Source organism: Apus apus, chromosome 3, assembly GCF_020740795.1.
Source record: "Apus apus isolate bApuApu2 chromosome 3, bApuApu2.pri.cur, whole genome shotgun sequence".
NCBI lineage: Eukaryota > Metazoa > Chordata > Aves > Apodiformes > Apodidae > Apus > Apus apus.
In genome coordinates this window covers 51,976,292-51,998,902 of record NC_067284.1, presented here as the reverse complement: position 1 = coordinate 51,998,902, position 22,611 = coordinate 51,976,292, and the positions used below count along the sequence as shown (strand labels likewise).

General features: G+C 42.5%; 1 protein-coding gene across 1 annotated transcript; it reads left to right on the top strand.

Annotated features, from left to right (window-relative positions):
* BFSP1 (beaded filament structural protein 1) lies at positions 1 to 18,909 on the top strand. Its single transcript, XM_051613304.1, has 8 exons — positions 1 to 371; positions 7,243 to 7,303; positions 10,924 to 11,019; positions 11,834 to 11,926; positions 12,636 to 12,743; positions 15,113 to 15,333; positions 17,282 to 17,367; positions 17,999 to 18,909. Exons 1-8 carry the CDS (start codon positions 1 to 3, stop codon positions 18,907 to 18,909), a joined length of 1,947 nt encoding a protein of 648 aa, XP_051469264.1.
* The last annotated feature ends 3,702 nt before the right edge of the window (positions 18,910 to 22,611 follow it).

Sequence of the window (22,611 nt, the reverse complement as noted above, 5' to 3'; positions counted from 1 at the left end):
ATGTACAGGAGCAGCTTCCTCCGCGAGGTCCGCAAGGAGAAGTATGAGCGGTCAGATGCCTACGATGAGCTGCGAGGCTCTCCCGAATTTGACAGCCTGGCCCAGGCCCGGGGCCTGGAGAACCTGCAGGAGCTCAACGAGCGCTTCGCCAGCTACATCAACCGGGCACGGGCGCTGGAGCAGCGCAACACCATCCTGCGCAAGCAGCTGGAGACCTTCCAGCGCATGGACGAGCTGGTGGGCTTGGACGAAGCCTTTGCCGGGCAGATCGAGTTCAACCGGCAGCGAATGCGGGAGCTGGCGTCTGACCGGGCCAAGCTGGAGCGGGAGGAGAAGGACGCCCAGCGCATGCTCGATGAGTACCGCAACAAGTAAGGCTTGTGAGGGGAGGACAAGAGGTAGGGCGGTTCCGTAGTTTGTGTCTGTGGCAAGGACGGGTTTGGTGTCACCAGCTGCTTCTCGTGCACAGATGGTGCCTCTTCCACCTGTATCAGACTTGTAGCCAGGGATGCAATGTAAGCTCATGGTGAAAAGCAAGGTGCCAGGACTTAAGGAGCTCCAGCTTTGCGTTTCGTGGTCTCACTGCTACACTAGTCAGGCAATTGGCCTCTCCCTTCCACGGCAGCCGGCCCTTGCTGTGGCACATGTTGCTTGCTGTTGCTCACTAGCTTTAGGAGGGTTGTACTCTGGGCTGCAGAGAGGGAATAATCCAATTGAAAAAGCAAGTCTTGTGTTTGAGCAGCAGCGTTTCAAAACTCCAAACATCTGAAATGTGTAGGACATCTCTAGGACACTCTTATTTAAGAGGCTTTGTGAGGCCCCTGGGCCAGTCTGTGCCAGCCACTACAGATGTGTAATGAAGAGAAAGTAAATACATTTATTTATGGTATGTGAAATTTGCTTAATTAACCTCCTCTTCTTCCTTGCATCCTTCTATTTCCATTTTGTGCTACTATAGCAGTAGCTGTAAGAACAGGTTTCCCTAACATCACCTCTCTTTAACCTCAGTGACACCATAAATCAAAGAGCAGGAGCCTTGTGGGCTGGGGCATACAAGTGCCTTCAGTCCCTTCCCTCAGAAACAGGCAGTGCTGGCCGTGTTGCTTAATTAGTTACACAGTGTGACTTGGTGAGTGCTGCTCGCTAACGGACTGCTCCGAGGAGAGAAAGATCTTGGCTTCTTCTTACTCGTGGGTTGGGTTTTTTCCCTCTAAACATCTATCTGGCTAGTTCACCCAGAAAAATTTAATAGCCGCACGGAGGCTGAAGAGGAGTTTTTCATCCATTTCCTCATCTTTTTCTGTCTCAAATAATTTTTCAACTGGAAAGAACCAGAAAACAGATACGAGTTAATACATGTAGACGCCATCAGTGTCTTTAGGCCACAGTCTGATGACGTGTCACTGCCAGCAGCCACACAGTCCTAAAAGACCCTCACCAGCTCCTCATGGTGCTCATCAACCACCCCCTGCTCTGCCATGCTGCCACAGCTGGTCCCGGGCCACCCTGATGTTAGAATCAAGAAAATGAGCCTGCAAAAAAAAGAACAACAAAACTTTAAAAAATCTCCAGCCCAATTCGATGGACTGCCCCACAAAAACCCCTAGGGGCTGTGAGTTAGGGCACAGCTATAGGAATGCCAAGCCCTGTTCTCTCTTTTGGAGAATAACCCATCCAGGTGCACTGAATCTTAGTGCTGGAAATTATCAGATGTCCATGATGCCCTGACTCTGTGCCTGTCTCTGTGAGTAATTAGCAGCCGATTACGCAGTTGCATATTCCAGTATTTATGACCAGGAAATTCAGCTATGAGCCAATGCTATAATTTAACTGTTGATTCTGATACTTACTCCTATGTCTTTATTACACAGTGTCCATGAGATGTTGACAAAACTCAGTACTTAAACATCCAGCTGCATGTTAGTTAAAAAATATGTACAAACTATACAGAAACATTCAGTCCTATGACATAGCTGGGCAAAAATGTGTGATCTCTGCAGTATTTCAGGTAGGGAAAGAGCCATTGCAGTGAACCACACAACTCCCTCTTCGATTTCAATAGTTTGCAAGAAGAATTGGTAAGAAAAAATCAGAAAAACTGGTAAGAAAAATTGTTTGTGCTGGCAACGTTTAAATGGATTCCTGTGTCCACCTGAGCAATTTGTGGCTTAACTCTGTGTTTACCCAGCAGCAGGATTAGCTATCTGATAAAGTTGTTTTGCTTTTTATTAGGATTGCTTTACACAAGCTGTGAATAGCTGGGAAGGGATACAGGACATGGAAAATCCTGGGGGAGGGTAAACACCCAGGGAAGGAGCTGTCCTTGAAAGAGAGATTTAGGACCTCTTACAGTGGTAGTAAGTGACTTCTTAGAAAAAATGGATGATGCCTTGTTATACAATCCTGAGATCTCAGCATCTGTAGACAGAAGTGAAAAGGCAACTTTCTCTATATCTAAGACAACAACATTGCAATATGAAAATTGAAGATACAGAGGGCAATTACACTGGAAAGGCAGTGGCTATTTTTTAACTAAATTGCCTGCAGTTTGTATCAAGAAATGAGTTTTGCTTTTATTTTTTATCTCTCGGGAGCTGTTAAATTGGACCTAAAGACAGGCATGTAAGTTTCTCAGTGTCTTAAAAAAAAAAAAGGGGGTGGTTTTGAAGTTTCAGGTGTCAAAACAAGGCTAGTGCTCTGACACCATGCACTCTGCCTTCTCTCCCTGTTTCTTTCTCCAAGCCATCCTAATGGCTTATAATTTCAGCTACTTAAACTGTATATATGAAGGTCTCTAAATAAAATATGGGAGGAACAGCCCTTTGTGCAGTACCCTTGACATGCTACTGAAACCAGAAGCATTTCTGTGCAGAAGACCTGCTCTCCTACTTGGCTTTGTGCTCTGTCAGTGACAGGCAGAACAGGTTTCTCACTTCAGTTTGAAACATAAAGCATCTACTTCTGGCACAGTAGGATTAAGAGAATCTCTTAGAGTGGAGTATTGTGTACAAATTAATTTACAATGTCTGTGCCCTTTACTAAGCAAAGAATTTTAGTTCTTACAACCCGTTCTCTTACTCACACTGACAATTTGGGAAACAGATTTATGTCTGTAAGTAGACCCTTTAATGCTACATTTATATAAGTAGACCTTTTAAAGCTACACTTAAACACAGTAGGGGCTGGAACCACAGTGTCTGTACAATTAAAAGTGCATGAACAATTGAAAAGCAGATCTTACTTTAAAAATGATTTTTAAATCCTCTATAGCCACATTCACAGCTTTTCACATTAACATGAATAATTCAGACTTTGTACCAGTTGAGAATTCTTTCTCTTGAAGTTGCAAATAAAGCATCATTAGGAATTGTTTGGATGCATCTGGTAAAAAAACCGAATTATGCTAATTTTATTGAGCATCATTATTATAGCAATATTCCATCTGGCTGTGGGAAAGGACTGTATTTCTCTCTCTGTGATAGTAGGAAAGATGCTGAAACACAGATTTTAGCACCCTTGACTAAGCAGGATTAATTAACTTCAAAAATTCACAGTCTTCCTAATAAATTGTTTAATTTTAAATGCATTCACTGCTAATCTTGTGGGTTTTGCATGCAATATGTTTCCCTGGAAGTTGCTAGACACAGAAATTGGCATTGTGTTCTCAAGCTGTGCCATGCGGTGATGTTCAGATGACCTGACACCCTTTGGGGCCACAGTGGAAACCCAGCATCCATGAGGGAAAACAAAACCAAATAGGAAAACATGATAGCTGGGATATGGGGAGCAGTAGGGACCCCATAGCTGGTGGCAATCAGCAAAGCCATCCTTCTTCAATCTCTGGCCTCAGGGGTTGTCTCTGTGCTGCTGCTGCTGCTCTGGTGATAGGGAGAGCTTTATCCAGCTGCAGGTGAGGAGGTCCTGCCTGTCCTACAACCTCTTCTGAGACTGCCAAAATCTTGCCCTGTGGCAGTTAGCCACTTGATAGCCAGTTCTAGATAACACAGGTTGATAAATCAGCAGAGCGCAGCCCTCACCAGGCTCATCCTAGCTCTCAGGGTCTGGAATACAAGCATTATCCCATGCTGGACTAGCATTTTGCAGTTTGTGCTTCCTTTGGCACTTACATTACTGCTGCCTCTATTGAGACAAGGCTAGCAAAGCACCTCACAGAAGCTGCAAAGGAGAAAAGTAGTAAAAAAGTTTAGCCTCAGCTTGTGGAAAACCATGAGGTTTTATATATTGCTGAAAGAGTTCAGTAGGGTTGAACAGAGAGGCAGCATTTTTCTTGTTATTGAAAGCACAGACTTGACACCAAATTGAGGAGTATCTGGCCATGAGCTTCATGAGAACATATTGAGACTTTTCTCTTGAGAGGAGCCACCCCTTGCACTGCAGCACAAGCAGGGTGCAAATAAAAAGGCCTTTGCCCTGGCCCCGTCTTTTAAGGACAACCTCAGCCTGTCATCTGGTGATGGGGAACAAGGTTTGCAGCACTGCTGGAGCCATGTTTCTGGGTGGAGAGAACCTCTCTTGACCTACTAACCACACCTTTTCTAATGCACCCCAGGATGCCATTGGCCTTCTTAGCCACAAGGGCACATTGCTGGCTCATGGTCTTCCTCCTGTCCACCAAGACCCCCAGGTTCCTTTCTCCTACACTGCTCTCCAGCAGGTCAGCCCCCAACCTGTACTGGTACATGGGATTGTTCTTCCCCAGATGCAAGACTCTACACTTGCCCTTGTTGAATTTCATCAGGTTTTTCCCTGCCCAACTCTCCAGCCTGTCTAGGTCTCACTGAATGGCAGCACAGCTTTCTGGAGTATCAGCCACACCTCCCAGTTTAGTGTCACCAGCAAACTTGCTGAGGGCACATCCTGTTCCCTCATCCAGGTCATTGATGAAAATATTGAATAGTACCAGCCCCAGTACCGACCCCTGAGGGACTCCACTAGTCACAGACCTCCAACTAGATTCTGTCCCATTGAACCACAACTCTCTGACTTCTTCCTTTCAACCAGTTCATGATCCACCTCGCCACCTGACCATCAAGAGCACACTTCCTCAGTTTATCTATGAGGATGCTTAACCCTTTTGCACTGAGCTTCTAGAGGAGGTTGAGTGTCAGTTAAAAGCAATCCTACTTCAAAGGATAATCACACAATAATAGCACTCTCTAGGCTGCCAGGTGGATCTATGGCTGTGTGACACAGTAGGTATTTTGGTTGAGAGTGAAAGAAAACATAGCTGAATATTTCAGTCATTGAAAGAATTTTTGAGTGAGAACCTAGCAACTAGGCAGGTTTGAGCAGGTCTGAATGACATTAGGGCTGACCCTGACTCTGTTGGGTGGTTGCATATTACTAGGAGTGTAAATCCAGCCTTTTGTTGTAGCTGTATATTTTATTTTCACAAGCTGCCACAATCTGCTTGGTTCTTGCCCAGTTGCCAGAAAGTATCTAAGTTAATGAAGTGTTTATTGTCAGCTGCACACAGACGCTGTATAAGGCAGATAGAGATCTGCTTGGAGGTGAGCTAGTTAATAAACAGAAGAAACAAATGCAGTCCTACTTTTGAAGCTGAATATTCTTGGTTGTATCCTTGGAAGTGAACCAGGAATTAACACAATTTAGCAAAAAGACTTCATTATAGTTTTGTTTAAAAAATCACACTTCAGCTGAGGACACCCACCAATTTGTAGGAATGATAATGAAATAAAACCTCATAATTTTTGCTTGTTTTTTTTTACTCTTCATGGTAAGAATTGAAAATAGTCCGGTGACAAGCCTGCTAATATTATGGATTTTCCAAAGATGAGAAAGCTGGGAAACTGGAGCACCAAGCTGAGTCAATTTCTTTGTTCTGCTGAGTTCTTCCTATATGGTTCTGGTCAGTTCAGGAGTGCCCCCATCCCGTCAGCTTTCCAAGACATGTTGGAAAACATGAGAGTAACACCGGCTGTTCATCCTTCAGAAAATAAAAAGAAAGAAGCATGGTTGACATGACCTTTATAACTGGATCCTTGATCTGTTCAGTCTAGGAACTGGCAAGTTCCCTGTTGACTGGAATAAGTCCCCTAGGTGCCATCAGGTTATCTGGGCTGAATTGGTGATTTCAGAAGACAGACAAGGGCTTATGTTTAGTTCTGAGTTTCTGCCAAGGTTCATGTGTGAATTGATGCCCATGGTTTGTATCTGAGTTATTTTAGGGAAAGCAAAGGGATAAACAAGAATAGACTGTGTTTATGTACTTTGGGACTAGCAGCAGATGGAGTTTGATGAGCCACATGTTCAGTACTGATGACAAAGTCTCATTGCCTTATATTACAAGCTGCTTCTTGCTGGATTTTTGTTTGTTTTGTTTATTTAGTTTTGGTTTTTAATGGGGTCTCATTAAACTATATCTCCCGTTAAACATTTTATATATAGTTTATTTAGGGAAAGAAATAAACAACAGTGATCAGTAGAATTTCCTCGAGGATAGTTTCATCCAACAGACAAATACAGAGCCCTAATTCTTAAAGAATATGTGCTATTTCCTCAAATCAAAGATAAACACAATATACATCCGTTGTCCACTCAGTACAGAAACATGCACGTTATGCACTTGTGGATGTTTTATAAATGTGTAAGAATAGTTTGTTAAATGCAGTCCTTACTAAGACTCACATGAGATTTTGACCAAACTGAAATATAAATTGTTATTACAGAGGACACAAAGCTTGATCCTTCAAAGCATCGTAAAACAACATTATTCACACACGATCAATATGTTAAATTGCAACCTTTGTGTTTGATGTGCCTGTCATGAAAATGCTTATTGAACAACATCAGGTAGAACAGGAAACTGCGTGCAAGGTAGTTAAATGCTAATGTGCCAATGTAGCAAATACAAGTTACCCACTGATGAATGGCTGTCACTGTAGTCCAATGGCAGTTAAATAGGTTTTTATTGTAAATAATCTTGTTCTTGAGCTTTCTCTGAAAGAGTGATAGCAAATGTGTGTTATTCTGTTATCTTCAGCTATAGAAGTTGAGGACCAGAAATTAGTCAATTCTGGAATTACAGCATCTGGGACAAAAAAATAATGACATGCTAATGCACAAATATATCTTTTGAGCCATTTCAGAATTGATATTCTGCTTTAGTGTGAAGCATATGTTGTGCATGATAGTGCAGATGACAATGCAGTTTGCAAAAGGGTGAACCATTGCACTTCATCTCCTTTGTTCTATTTGCAGGTATAGAAATGAACGTGAGTATCAGCAGAAGCTAAAAGAAACCCTTGAACGCCTTAATAAGGTAAGCGTAGAAAAATGGAAAAGACCTTTATCATTTTTTCTCTTTGGTTTCATTCACTACAGTGAGCTGCTTTGAAAAAGCAGTGGGAAGATAAAATGTCAGAGCAAGGCATTTCTTGTCATTATGCCCTGTTGAAAGGTTCTCCTAACCCCTCCATGCCCCTCCCTAAGCCTGGTGCAAATGGCTGAGCCTCAGTGTGTGTGTGTATGGCACTGCATAGTGCCCTGCTCTGGACAGTCCTGCTGGTTTTGGTCTTGTAACATGTGCCATCTGCAGCCCACAGCCTCAGCTCTGCTCAGGACTTTGTTAATTTTTCAGTAAGACCGAGGACTAGGATGATCTACTGTGTAACACTCAGAGCATCAGCAAATGGCTCTGAATTCATTTGGGACCTGGAGTTAACATATGTGTCAGTTCTTCCACATCCAGTGTGAACTTTGCAAATTCACATTCTTCTTGCTGAAGATCTGGCATGTTTTGCTGCCTCTAATAACTGTTTTTTACTTCTTTAATGGTTTTTGGTGGTTTTTTTTTCATTCCTCTCAGAGAGAATTAGAATCTACATAGAGGGGGAGGAGGAGCCCATTTATTAGTCGTGCTGTGCAGCCAATACACATGCCTGGAATATGACCAGAGAGAAAGTATTAGTTGTTAACTATCTTCTTCCCCCTAGTTTTAAAAATACAGCTACTATATTAAAGTATATTTAGAACTGATATCACAGCATGAGAAAACACTGATTGTGTCTTAAAGTCTGGTGGGTTTCAGAGCTTCTTAGCCGCTTGCAGGATAAAGTCAGCCCATCCCAGGACGGACCTTCAACTTCCCAATAGGCTTTTAAAGAAAAGAGAAGCCACTGGTTTGTTCCTTTCATGGAGAAACATGAGGAATGTTTATATTGAGTTGCACTTTGCTGAACTAATATAATGGGAAGAGAAACAATAATGTTAACTTTGATAATGGTGATAGTGATGATGATTATAATAATCATAATAATGCTTGGAGAAAATATAAGTTTTCTAACATTTCTAACATATTTAGGAGGTTTCCAAACTAGGTTTATGAAAATAAGAATGTTTGATTCACCCTTTCTTGCTACTAGCTTTCAGCTAAGTGAACAAAGTTGTATTATATCATTCCCCAGTTCTGTTTTTCAGATTATCCTTCATCTTCTGTATTGGGAAACAATAAAGGGTGGATTAAATATAGATTTTCTTTATTTCCCCTCTAAAAATGGCAGGAGCTGTTGTGCTTTAGCACTGTCATATCAATGACATGCGTATTTTATATAAAAAAATATATGAATTTTGAATGTCTTCAATGAGCTCTAGATATCCTGTAACACTGCTGTTTTCCAGTGTGCTAGCAGGGCTCTTTGACATCCTGCAAGCTCTTAAAGAATATTTGTGGAGGCAAATATTTCGTAAGGGGTAGCTGGAGCTGGCAGGCCCATCTTCACAGTTCCTGTGAGCCAATCTGTGGCTAAGGAAAAGTGAATTTATTTGACAAACCCAGGCACAGCTAACAAAATCTTGAGCCTCAGGGTGTAGTTTTATTCCAGGCTGTTCAGACTGCTCCCTTTGCAGCAGTTCCTTGTATTGGGACATCAATGCTGGAGAGAATGCAGCTGATTTTCTGTTAGTGCCCAAGACATAGCCTGAAACCTGGTTGTGCAAATGTAAATTCATGCCTTTTCTGACAGACGGAGAATCAGTCTGGAAAATAGCAAACAGTGGTTCTGGTGGCATCTGAGAGACTTCTTTACCGTGGTAAATGAAAATGCTGCTTAATCACATGGATCAGCTTTTTGGAACCAGCACCTAAAGCAGAATGTGGGTTTTTTTTAAGTTGAATGAATAGCAAATACTGCAAAGTTCAGAAGAAAACATGGAGGCATGACTCTTTTCTGATATACATCATCAATGCAGCTGGTCTATTTGAAAGCAGGAGCTAAAATCAAAAGTGCTTTTCCCCTTTGAAGTAACATTTGGAAAGCCAAACACTGCTTTTGCTTGTTATATGCAGAAATATTTGCTTATCAGTATTATCCTAGGGTTTTTTTTGGCTCCCCTGCAAACCTCCCAACATGGCCATTGTCTTCCTGATCTTCTTCTCAATAGCAAGGCAGAGGAGTGCAGAACAGCAGCAGGCATTCCTGATGACTGGCTCCGAATGTGCTGGTCTGGACGGGTCTGAATCAGCTGCTGTCTCACAAAGCAGAGAGCACTGGAGAGGTCTCTGCCTGAGAGGCTCAGCAGCATAATGAGACAGCTGACATCTACACATTTTTGGAATAGTACATGCTGTGCATGTGCAAAAAGAAAAATCCCCTTCTATCAGTCAGGTGCTGCACCCAGAGATTTCAGTGGTTTATTTGCAACTTGCCTGTGATCCACTGACCGAGACATTTTTACAGCTGGTAATGACAGACAGGTGATTTTAAAGGGTCACCTTTAAATCCTTCCTTTTTTTCACACTTTGAGTTGAATGCTGGAATCAAGACTTTCTTGAGGCAAACTGCAAACTGGCAGAGGAGTTATAAGTTTTGTAGAGTTGCAATGAAGATGCAGTTCACAGCTTTCAAGATGCTTTCTTAGAAGCAATATTTTACAGTATTAGTTAACAATAACCCTAACCAAGAAAAATAAAGCTGGTTCCTGCCCATGCAGAGGTGTTGGAACTAGATGGCCTTTAAGGTCCCTTCGTACCTAAGCCATTCTATGATTCGCACAGGTGTTTGTAAAATATATTGCCAAGTCCCATGGAAATTATTCTATATTCAGTGGTTTGTATTAAATAACACAACATAGAAAAGATCTAAATTCAACTTTTGCACAGAAATGGAGATTTCACTGGATTTAAATACCAGTGCACTCATACTTTTGTACTTTAAGATCATGATTGCTAGTCATATGCCTTGACCTCTGAATTAATTGGGTGTTATGAACATCCATCCTCACAAATCACAATGTACTGGAAGCTTCTGCAGCAAGGTGATTTATATTATTATTTTTTTTCCTGGACTTGCTAATCTGTAGTTTTTATTTCCAGAAGTGGCTCCAAATGGACAAACATTTGTGATACTTGAGAACACACCAAAAGGACTGAAAATACTTTGGACCATCCTTTCTCTCTCTCTCTTTTTTTTTTTTTTTTTTAATAAGGGCTTCTCTACTGAGGACATTAAAAAGGCATCAGGATACCTCAGGTTCTGCCATAAACACTAGAGAAATCAATGCCTTAGTCTGTTGATGTCATCTGTTTAAGATTCATGCACCCCTGTAAGCTTTTAGTGTCACAGACTGGTGTTTCATAGTGTTTCATAGTGTCTATTACTTGGCTCCCAGCATTCATAAAGTATATAGTAAACATACTTTGACAGTCCCAGTGCCAAACTATGTCCTAAGTTCTATTTGTGCTGAAAAGCAATGTGTACAATGGGAGAAGAGGATGAATAAGGTGCCTGTTGGTTTCATAAGACTTTTGTTCCTCACAGAAGGCTTTAATTCCTGTGCAGGCTGCTGCTGCTGTGCAACTACTGAGCATATGGCAAAGTGGCTGCTGTGTTCCTGGCACTCCAGCCCTACCTACTGACCGTGCCCTGTGTCTCTGCATTGCAGGAAGCTGATGAAGCACTGCTGTGCAACCTGGAGCTGCAGATTGAGTCCCAGTTCCTGCAGGATGACATTAATGCCACAAAGGACAGATACAAGAAGGTAACAGGCTGAATTTGCCATCTTCTTCAGCTCGTCCTTTTAGAGACATGCCAAGCCTTGCTCTTCTCTATGATCTGTTCCAGTGGCAAGTTAAAGCAAATCCTCTGTTTGTTTTGGTAGGGATATATAGCACTATATATTTTCAGAGGGCACAATGCCACAGTGTGCAGGCCAAGCCCAATAGCTGGATGGCTGCAGGCATCTGATTTGGCTCCCTCAGGGTCCAATGCCTACATCTGTAGCAGTATCTTGAGTTTGTTGACCATGATTAAACCCAGTGTGCTGGTCAAGCTGTCTTGTATTTCATGCTAAGAAGTTATTTCTTTCATCAGGGGAGGATACAGTTTTCTGGGCCTTCTAGTTAATCAGCAGACAAAAACCTGTGGCTGTATGATTATGCTGCAGCCAACTTTAACATGAGCAGCCACCTCCTTCCTGGGAGAGCTGTGGGCCACTGTCCCATCTCTGCTGCTTTTGAAAGAGGAGGCTCATTTTTTTTGGACCACATGTAAAGGTGTTTGTGGTTCTCATTTTGAAAATCTCCTGTGAAATGGGAAATAAAGGAATCTTTAATTAAGATTATGAACTGTATTGTCATGTAGCCAAATGCCTGTAACGTACCCTCAGCATGCACTTAAGGACATGCACTCGAAATCAGGTTTATAACCACATTCCAAATCCAAGTCTGAACATTAAGTGGACTTTTATATGCTGAAAGAAGTAAATATCTAGGAAGAAGCCCCATAAGTGGAGCACATTAAAGGGACCATCTTGCTGTGGCATTTTCTGATGAAAATGTTTTTACTTCACCCAGAACCTTATGGAAATCCAGACCTACGTCAATGTTTTGCAACAGATCATCCAGACAACCCCTCGTGTGTCCCCTATAAGCACTGGCATCTGTGAGGTAAGTATTGCTGTTAGTAAATACATGCTGCTCCAAGTAAGAAAGAGACAATGTTTACTCCCAAAGCATCCTAGGTCCTCTAACTACCACTGCAAGGTTAGAAGAAAACTGCAACAGTAATGAGTAAGTAATGAACATTGAATATGAGAGAAAAACCTGTCTGTAGCTTTGGAAAAATGTATTGATCAGGAAGAGAGATTGCATTACAGGTACACTCTAGCATATGTATTAGCCCCGGAAAGGCCTAGTTCATAGGTAATTGAAGTAGTTGTGCTTCCTACCTGAGGAGGAGCTGGCAGGATATATGAGTATTTACAGAGAAACTAAATCTTGTCCTGAAGGGGTGAGATGTGGTGAAAATTCATAAATCAAATAAATAGCTACAGACTAGATGAAAACTTGGTGATTCTCACCAATATGAGTGACTATGCCAAGAACATTTATTAGTTGGAAGAAGATATGAAGAGCTGTATCTACAAGGTCTAATTTCAATATAAGCTGTACTTTTACAGTTCTGCCGCCTGACATCCTTTATTCTTAAAGGCACATCACAGAGGTTTGCTTGAGGCTCAATACTCGTCTTTTTATTTGTCTTTTGTCATTTTCTGTTTCTCTTTACAGTTTATTTCCAGTAGCAGAATTTCTTTTGGCTCTTTTTTAAAAGAGTGAAACATACTTTCCTGTACACAACTTGTTTTCTTTCAACCAGGAAAAACTGATAGCAGAGAGGAGGATCCCTGTTCTGCAGAGCCAGCTGGAGGAATACAAGAGCATCCTCTGCCAGCTACAGGCACAGAAATACAAACTGCAGACAGAGGTACAGCCCTCACTAGCCATAAACACAGCCGTGATGCTCATGCTCTTTTTATGGTCACGTGGTAAAACCTGAGTGGGCTTTAACAGGGTCTTGTGAACTCCACTGACTTGGGTGGGGGGGTTTCTACTTAGTTTTCCATGTATTTTTCTTCAGCTGATTTGTTTCCATTCTCTTAGTGCTCCAAGTGTCAGGTTTGGGCGGCTGGGGAGGGCTGTAGGTATGTATCGTGGCAACAATTAAGCTGGTTTTGCTTATCAGAGTAGCTGGTGGGAGAAGGGTTCCACTTTGCAACTGGATTCCCACACGACAGAGTCAGCATGGGGCTGTGGATCTAAAAATCATAGAGGTTGTTTTTGTTTTGTTGTCTGGTTTTGTTGTCTTTTGAAACTGACTCCATGAAGAATGGTGGGGAGCCTTCAGGGCTCTGCCCAGTCCATTCCACCAGGGCCACATCCAATGCTGAGCTTGCTGTGAGAAGTACTGGGCAGACTTGGTAACCTAGTGACCACCCTGTCACTACTAAGCACTAAGTCAATGCCTCTCCCGTACTTAGACACTACCAACACCAAAACCATCTGCTTTTTGCCAATTCCTGATTTGCAGAAAATGAGTAGCCAAGACTTTAACTCATTGGTTCTGACCATCTCCCAGCCAAACCTGTTGTAAATCAACCTTATGCCTTCATCCAGTGTCTCCAAGTGAGTGCAGTGCAGGGATGAGGGCAGCAGAAGGTGGAGGAACAGCTAAAGGCCACATTGAATAGAAAACAGACCTATATAACTGCCAATGGCAGGTCTAGGTCTACCTCCACACAGCTGAATGATTCTTAGAGGGTAGAAGTGGAGAATCATTACTGTACAGCCTCCAAATACAGCTTGCATTGTCCCTTGAATTGTCCATCCTGGGTGAGAGAAGTGATATACTGGCATAAAACACCTCCTGGTTGCATTTTGGACTCCTCTGGAGAGCCATAGCCATGGCTCTTAACTTGCTGAGCCTAACTTCTTTCACTAGGACACTCAGTGCTACCCCAGGTCATTTCCTTGGTCTCTTTCTCATGTTTGATGCTCTGGTGAAATGGACATGTGTGCTTTGGGAAGGGCAAGAATCAGGATAGTGATAAGTGACATAATGAATCAAAATAGAAATCAGCCTCCAGCTGCCAGAGAGGCACTTTTTGGGGCAATTAAGCAATCTGCTTTCAAAATCAAATATTTGTGTCCCATTTAGAAATAGTTTATTAATTTGTTCATTCTGATGCATTGAGATTAAAAGAGGAGGAAATAACTTTATAAGTGGAGGTTGGTGACATGGATGCTTGTGACAGTGAAGGCTGGATCTGATGGCTGAGGTGTCTTGAGGTCCTTTGCTTTCTTGTTTCTGGACCTGATAACCATGTAGCCAAGAGGTTATTGACCCTCCCCCCCCCCCTTGTGAACATTAAACACTGAAGGGGTCTGTGGAACCTATTGGTCTACTCAGACACTGCACTATAGCCAAACTAATACCAAGGGACTTAGATCCTAAATTTAAGCTCTTAAAAGGTTTTTTAAAATCTTGCCTGTAACACATAGAATTAAATCAATTATTAAATAATCCATTAGTTAGTTACTGCTCCATTAGCTTTTTGTGAGTTCATCTCTTTAAAAGCTGTGTGAAAAGGAAAAAACCCAACAAACCCATGTGATGTAGAAACTATAATAAACAGCTGAAAATAGAAGAAAGTGAGAGAGAATTACACCATCGAATATCCCACCTTTAACTCCGGCCCCTTGTTTTTGCAAGGCACTTGCTGCCACCGCCTGGCTGATGTGCTCTCCAGTGACTGGAGCTGAAGCCTTGCTGCACAGCAGTGATTTTTATCACTAGAGTGAAAATAGCTGATGAGCTTGATTTAAAAGGGAAGCTTTTTATTTAAAAAAAGACTTTACTTAACCTTCAGCGTGTGGTCTGTGAACCACAGAGAAGGAAGACATGTTTTGCCCAGGCACATCTTCCCAGTTAAGCTTTCCTCTTAAGACACTGCCTGCTCTGCAGAGAACATCCACAATGAGCTGCAGGTCATGCAGCCAGGATCAGCCAGCCTCATGTACGTGGGGCAGGAGACATCACAGAGTTGTACCCTTGGTTCACACCCAGCCCGTGAAGCTTATTGTGGAACAGAAGCCTTGGGACAGATAAAGGAGCAGTGGGGTGGGGAATTACTGGTTTTGAATAACTGAACAAATGCAGTGAAACTGCTGCAGTGTTTCACCAGTGCAGCCTCACAGATAGTAATAAAGCGTGTCGTGCCTTTAATTACTCTTTAAACATGGGGATGCTGAATGCTTCAGAACCGCGTCCTTCACCCACCAATTTTGTTTTACCAGACAACCATGCTGGAGCAAGCAATTAAAAACACCCAGGAGAGTTATGATGATGAAATTCAGCTTTACAATGAGCAGATTGAAAACCTTAGGAAAGGGATAGAGGAGGCGGAGAGGACCTTGGAGAAGTACACAACCGACTGCCGCCAGCTGGTGATCTACCAGCAGTCCCTGGAGAATGAGCTGGAACGGTACAAACGTATCATCGAGAACGAGGACAGCCGGTAAGGCTGGATTTATGAGCTCTCCCAAGGAGGCCAGTGATCTCTTTTATCTCCTTTGAAAAAATGTGTGTTTAAGGGTATTTGATCCACCTAAAGCTATGGCTGTTTCACATCTTTCAGTGGTAAAGATCCAGGGACAGGAATAGATGAAAAATCTAGTCATGCTTCTGCCAAGCAAGGGGTCTGAGCCATTTTGGGCTTCTCCTTTCTGTACAGTCTCCTTTCCAGAGACTGTTCTGGTATCACTGCACTGAGGTCAGGAGCACATGAAAGCAACTTCAACGCCCTGGATGTCAGTGAAGCTTGCTGGGGCATTACAGGCAGGTTGGTTTGGCAGGGCTCAGGCAGGGGAAATGTCCTGTAAAGCAAAACACTCTTCACAGCAAACCCATTCTTCAGGCAAAGGGGTGAAAAAAGTAGCATGTAAGAAAATTGCAGGGATTTGGGTTGTGTTTAAGCCTATGGAGGAGCACTGGCTCCCTGTAGTGTCAAACCATCAGCCTCACATGAGGAAAGGAGCTGGGCTTTCCCAGCAGCTCCTGGCGCTGCCAGCGCAGGCAGATGCAGCAAGGCCAGAGACCTGAGTGCCCAAACTGTAGCTCTGGCTTGTCCAGAAAGTGTCCTGGAATGCATTAGGAAGAATGTGGCCCTTCCCTTCTATTCTGCTCTAGTGAGGATACATCTAGAATATGGTGTCCAATTCTGGGCTCCTGAGTTCAAGAGACAGAGAACTACTAGAGAGTCCAGCAGGGGGCTACAAAGATGATTGGGGGATTGGAGCATCTCTTTTACAAGGAAAGGCTGAGAGAGCTGTGATGCTTTAGCCTGGAGAGGAGACCTTATTAAATATGCCTCTAAGTATCTAAAGGGTGGGTGCAAGGAGGATGGAGCCAGACTATTTTCAGTAGTTCCCAGTAACAGGACAAGGGGCAATGGGCACAAGCTGGAACATAGGAAGTTCTACTTAAATATAAGGAAAACTTTGATCTTTCGAGGTCCCTTCCAACCCCTATGATTCTATGATTCTATGAAACTTCTTTAGAGTGAGGGTGACAAGGCACTGGAACAGGCTGCCCAGGGAGGCTGTGGAGTCCCCTTCTCTGGAGATATTAAAAACCTGACTGGATGCAGTCCTGAGTAATGTGCTCCACAGGATCCTGCTTTAGCAGGGAGAGTTGGACCAGATGATCTCTAGAGGTCCCTTCCAACTCTGATAATTCTGTGATTCTGTGACATTCACTAATAGTCAATCTCATATGTAGGGAATAGGTATTTAATCAATTTTCAGCATCTCATTTTGGACACTGCAATTGAATTAGGAGTATATTCTCAGGGTAATTCTAAGAGCCCAAAAATCAAGATGTGCATCTCTTGCACATCTACATAGGGTGTATATCCTCCATACAGGCCAAAATATTCTCTAGAATTCTGGCAGACTAGACTAAAAGGGCCACAGATAGAGTAACTGGTTTGCATATAGGCCAGCTTCTCAGTTTTAGTCTTTAACCCTTAATACTACTGAATTCAGGAGTATTTTCCAAGGAAGACTGCTCAGTTTCCTTCTTGCCCTTCTGAAGTCAGGTACTTGCGGATAACATTGTAATGGCTACTGAATTTCGTACGTTACTGCCCAGCATATACAGCTCTTGCTGTAGGTGTGAATTGACTGTTTGCCCATTCACAATCTTCCCATCCTTTCAAAGTGCTGAGCTAAATTACAAGCCTGTTGCTATGGGTTTTAATTACTGGTGTACTTCACCTAACGGATCATCCCACATCTCCTGCTGGTGGAAACCAGCCTAAGTCCTGTGAAGGTGCTGTGGCTCTTCTAATCCTCACCACAGAGAAATACATTTCTTTAACCTCCATGCTTCATTTTGCACAATTTCATTTGCTGTTGATGGAAATGAGGGGGAGAGATCTGACTGATGCACGTCTTCTCCGGCAGGTTAAACTCTGCTATAGCAGGAACGCCAGTCACACTCTTCACGCAGATCTATAGACCTGTCCAGCCTCAAGCTTCCAGGGGAAGAGGTAAACCTGTGACATGTCTTCCTGTGTTTGTCAAGAGCAGCATCATTGTAATTTAAGCTGTTTTTTCCATTTGTCTTCCATGTAAACACCAGCTGTGACAGCCTGACTCCAGGCTTGCTAAGCAAATGCAATGATTTCAGCTTACCTCAGCTGGCTTTGGGACAAGGTGTCAAGGGCCAAAACTGCAAGGAAATTTCTGCAGTTTATTACTTAGGCCAATCAACAGAAGGCACCTGAAACTATGGAAGGAGCTGGGGGTTTTGTGCTGACTTGTTGCAGGCTGTTGGCCCACACTTTAGTCATGTGCAAAGAGCATTAATGGCATGTGGCAGTCAGAGGACACTGGTTTGGGCTTGTTTATGTCCCTTGACCTGGCTTCCTCTGCGTGGTGTTTCCTTTGTGTTGTATGATTGCTTGTTAGACTTGGAATGCTTGTAAATCTGGTGGCAAGGAGATGGCCAGTACTAGTTCTTGTCTAGTTACTGGGGTCAAATCTGATGGAAGCTGTGCTCACATTCGCTGCTGCGTTCAGCTCTCCACCTGCAGCAGCAAGGTTGAGAGGCAGCTCTAGCACTTGAAGTGACTGTGTTCAGCACTGTTTGTTGTTTGCTTTGTTTTGACTTTTCCCTAGATATCACCCAGGCCATGCAAGACATTGCCAGTGTAAAGCCCAGACAAAAAGCTCTGACAAAGAAAATTGCCAGGAAAAAGGAGCTCATGTCTAAGGACATAACAGATGGTCTCTCGCCTGAAAGAATGTATGAAAGAACTCTGGAAGGTTTTGACGAAGATCAGCAGGAGTTTAGGCATGAAGGCTCTGTCACATGTGAACCTGGGCAGGAAGAACTTGATGAAAAAGAAATGGGCCCAGAGGACGTACCTGATGGAGCCCAGATAAGTAAAGCCTTTGATAAATTGTGTAACATTGTGAGGGAGAAAATAAGAGTCCACAAAAGACCAGAGCCTAAACCTGAGGCCCAGCCCAAGGGGCGTTATGTGCTGGTAACAGGGGAAGAAACATATGAAGAACCTTGCATCTTGGCCCCCTGCATCCCAGCCGTGTCAGGGATCACCGTTTCCACCAGCAACGGGAAGGTGATGAATGGTGGTGAGGTGGAGCCCATACCGGAGCTGCCAGAACCTGCTGAGCCCTCAGAAAAAGAGAAAGGGCGTATCTGTGAAAGGAGGGAAGATGAGGAGAAAGACAGGCTTGAATGGGTCAAAAAACAAAGAGAAAAAATTGAGCAAATCACAAAGTATCCAGATATCTCTGAGCCTGAGACAGTTCCTTCCCCTGGTCTGATAAGCCCAACTGAGCCAGGAGCCCTCCGAGAGACAGAATATGACCGAGAAGACAAGCAGGGCCTTTTGTTCAGGGAAGCAGGCTTGCCTGGCTCCATGAGCTACGAGAAGGTGGAGGTGGTGGAGTCCATCGAGAAGTTTTCAGATGACAGAATTCAGACATATGAGGAGACAGCAATGATTGTGGAGACGATGATAGAGAAGACAAGCAAGAAGAAGCAAGGTGACAAAGGCTCTTAAGTGACCCTCCCCGCACACACCCCGATGACAGTCAATTTGTCTGGCATAGTTATTAAATGACTTTTTTTTTTTCCTGACCGAATGATAACAGTAGTGAGATTTTTTGCTGTTTGGTATGGAACAGATTGATACTTTGATGGCAATTCTGTCTGATGTAGGCTCACCTTTGGCACAATGATCCATAGAGTGCTCCAGGGCAACAAGTAATAGGCACATTCTATGCAACTGATTTTCATGATTAGGATAAGTTGAAAGTTGTTATTATTATTATTGTTGTTATTATTATTATTAAAGCAGCTGTCTGGCTTTTCCACAGTATCTGAGACAATTTTGCATATTCCTCTAATGCTCCTATACCTGACATAGAATTCCTCATCTCTCAGACAGCTGCAAATGTTAACTTGTGACATCTGGTTCATTTAATAAAAGTTTGGCCTTCTACCGAAGATGCCCACTCTGGGTTTGTGTTGCCTTTACTGTTGACTAATGTTCCCTACAAGTAAACATCAACTGACGGGGTGGGCAGGAGTTTTTCCAGAGGAAGGGCTGGGTACCTCTTAACCTATTCCACATCTCTCTCATTTACAGTTGTTAGAGATGAGCTTGGCAGACTTTTCTTTTTGGATCTAAAGACAAACTCTCTGTGTTTGATATAAACTCTTACTGCATATCTTCTCAGAATAAAACTTTAAATGCCACCAAAATGAGAGATAATCCTTATAAAAGATACTGAAGGCATTATTTTTCCTTCACCAACATAAGTATTTATAAATGCCAACAAGCTTTTGAGCAGACTGCAGCCAGCTCAAAAGACTGTTTTGAAACTGAGACAGGTGACCCACATAGTCAGAGTTTTATTCAGTATTTTTTGGTTGATGCTGTTTTATTGACATGCTGTGGGAGTTCCACACCAGGTATGGCTTTCTAGGGTGTGCTCTGCATCTCAGTTTAATTTATTAACAATGTAAATAACCACAGAGAAGGAATTGATCAATGCATATGCAGGCTGCACTCTGGTGAGCTGGCAGCAACTGCTCAGAATAACTGCTGGTGAAAGCAGGTTTTTGACTATGGGGAAAAAAAAAAGGCAAAACAAATCCTCAAAAAAAACCCCTTGCACAACTATCTGATTTCACTGCAATTAAAGAGCAGCTTAATGTTCAGAATATATAAAAAAAAAACACCTTAGTCAACAGGAAGGAGGAAGCAAGTCAGGAGAGCCTGGGATAGGTGTTTAATGTATCAATAGCCCTCACCACCTTCATCCGTTCTGTGCTTAGGTGTCAGCATGCTTTGCTGCTGACATAGAAATGTTTTGTCTGATGCTCATACACCTTGTTCAGCAGCTGTGCAGTGTAAAAACCATCCCGGAATCAGATTTGGTGGCATTTATTACTGAAGAAGTCATGCAATGCATTGCATAGGAAGTAACCTGAGGTGCAAGACTACAAGTCTTGTTGCAAGCACTAAGTTGGTGCTGAGCTGCACCACAGGTACCATCACCATCAGACATCAAGGCCCATGAGGAGCTAAGACCTAAATTCTGCTAAAATCTCTGACCTGCCATCTACAAAATGTGGTGATTGTACTGTAAGTTTGCAGGTGGCAGGCATCTTTCTGTAAATGTGTATGAAAATTATATGGAAATCCATTAATATTCTATTGTTCATCCCAACACAGTTGAAAGGTACAGTAATGCTCATGATTTATGGGCTAACCTCTGCTTTAAATGCAGTCTCACATACACGTGCTCAGTGAGGTGTGCAAATGCTGAAGTGTGATGGTGAAATACTAGCAAGCATCTATGCAGCAGAGGTCACTATGGGGACAGTCTTGCCTCCATGGTAAGCAGCAGGTTCCATCATCTTTCACTGCTGCAGCCACAGTAATAAATTATAAAATTACATGTACCCCATGCCATAGGAACATGAGTGCTAAAAACCAAACCAAAACAACAACAACAACAAACAACAACAAAAAAAACCCAAAACCAAAGTGTAGGTGGGAAGTAGGGAGGAATATGGGAACAAGGCTTTTTTTGTGAATGAGTGCTTGAAATGGGGGGAAAACAAAAACAAAAAAAACCCCAACAAACAAACAAACAAAATAATCTGCTGTAGCATTTCCCTGGGGACAGAACTGCTTCTGAAATGCAGTGCAAAAATGTCACTGTCTCACAGAGCATCCCCTTCCCTTGGAGCCAGTGGGTTTGACCCACAGAAGTAATATCCAAGGTTATTCCTAGCCTGTGTCCTTCACCTGCTATGGCCCACCACACCACAGAGTTCACATATATAAAACCTGTTTGTATCCTGACAGCCGGTAGCCCCCCGGTACCGGCTTGCGACATCTTCATCTGTTGCTATTGGTTGTTTTGGGATCACATTTATTTTCTCAGTATCCAGTGGGGGACAAATTTTCCTGTCAGTGTAAAAAGCAGAGGAGTAGGAAGTTGTCCCACATACAGCAGCGTGTTACCTCCCGTGGATCTTCAGATAGGCAATGATGATCGGACCTGCCAGTTTACTACAGCTCTTTATTTTAGTCACATTATAAAACATCATCACAGGGCTTTAGTTAATCAGCATTCACCTCTTTCAAATCATAAGCTTCATTTCCCCCTTTATTATAAATACTAACAAATTTATTTTCCATCAGCAATATCATAAAAACTTAGTCTAACTGGACATATTGTTCAGTGATCCCCTAATGCAAAAATCATGAAGAATTTGAAGTAGATCTCTATATTGTATATACACTTAGTTTTATATATACGTATATAAAAACTCACTATTTCTGTATATCACTCATTATTGTGATCTTTCACTTAATAAATTATGTCAGCATTATGAAAATATGAACAACCATCTAGTTATTTTGCTGCTTTATAAGATATTTAATGATTGAACAGAGAACTGCAAAATTACAGGAATGCAATGGGAAGTCATGTACATATTCATTTAAGATTTCCACATGGACTTTTCTCATTCCAAAACTTTTCCCACATTTTAGAAGTCCTTAAAAAAAATTCCAGTCACCTCTGTCTTTGAAAACACATGCACACAAAAAAAAGTTATGGTGTGCGTATATGTAATATACATTACATACCATATGTAATTCTATATATATTTATAAGCAAATATATGTGACATACTCTGAATATACATATTGTATGTAATATATATACAAAAGAGAGAGGTACCACAGGTGTGTGTCATATGCATTTAGACATACAGGTGCCTGCATAAATAAATAAGAAAGGAGATCCAAGGTCAACTCTTCCCTCTGGTATGTATATGCTGCTCTTTCTGCGATAAAGTGGGTGCCTTCCACAGAAACCTATTGTTGCCAGTGTGATCCATTCACTGCCAAGGACACAAGCAAACCTGTCCCTGACCCTTTTAACTTCAGCGAGTTTTGGCTCAGGCCTCATGAACTCTGGTTCATGCTTTGAAGCGGACCCATTTGTCCTTGGGTTAATGTTTAAATCACCAGATTAAGCAGTTGGCACTAGAGTGTATTTGTAGAAATAACCAAGAGCACTTAAAAAATAAAAATCACACTGGGCCTGATTCTTCTCCTGCTGATGCCTGGGTTATCCCAGTGGGATACAAATGTCTGGAGGGACATGCAACGAGGAACCTGTGAGTAGTGCGAGGCTCCTTGTCTCAGCTTTAGAGTGTAATTCACATAGACTTTGAG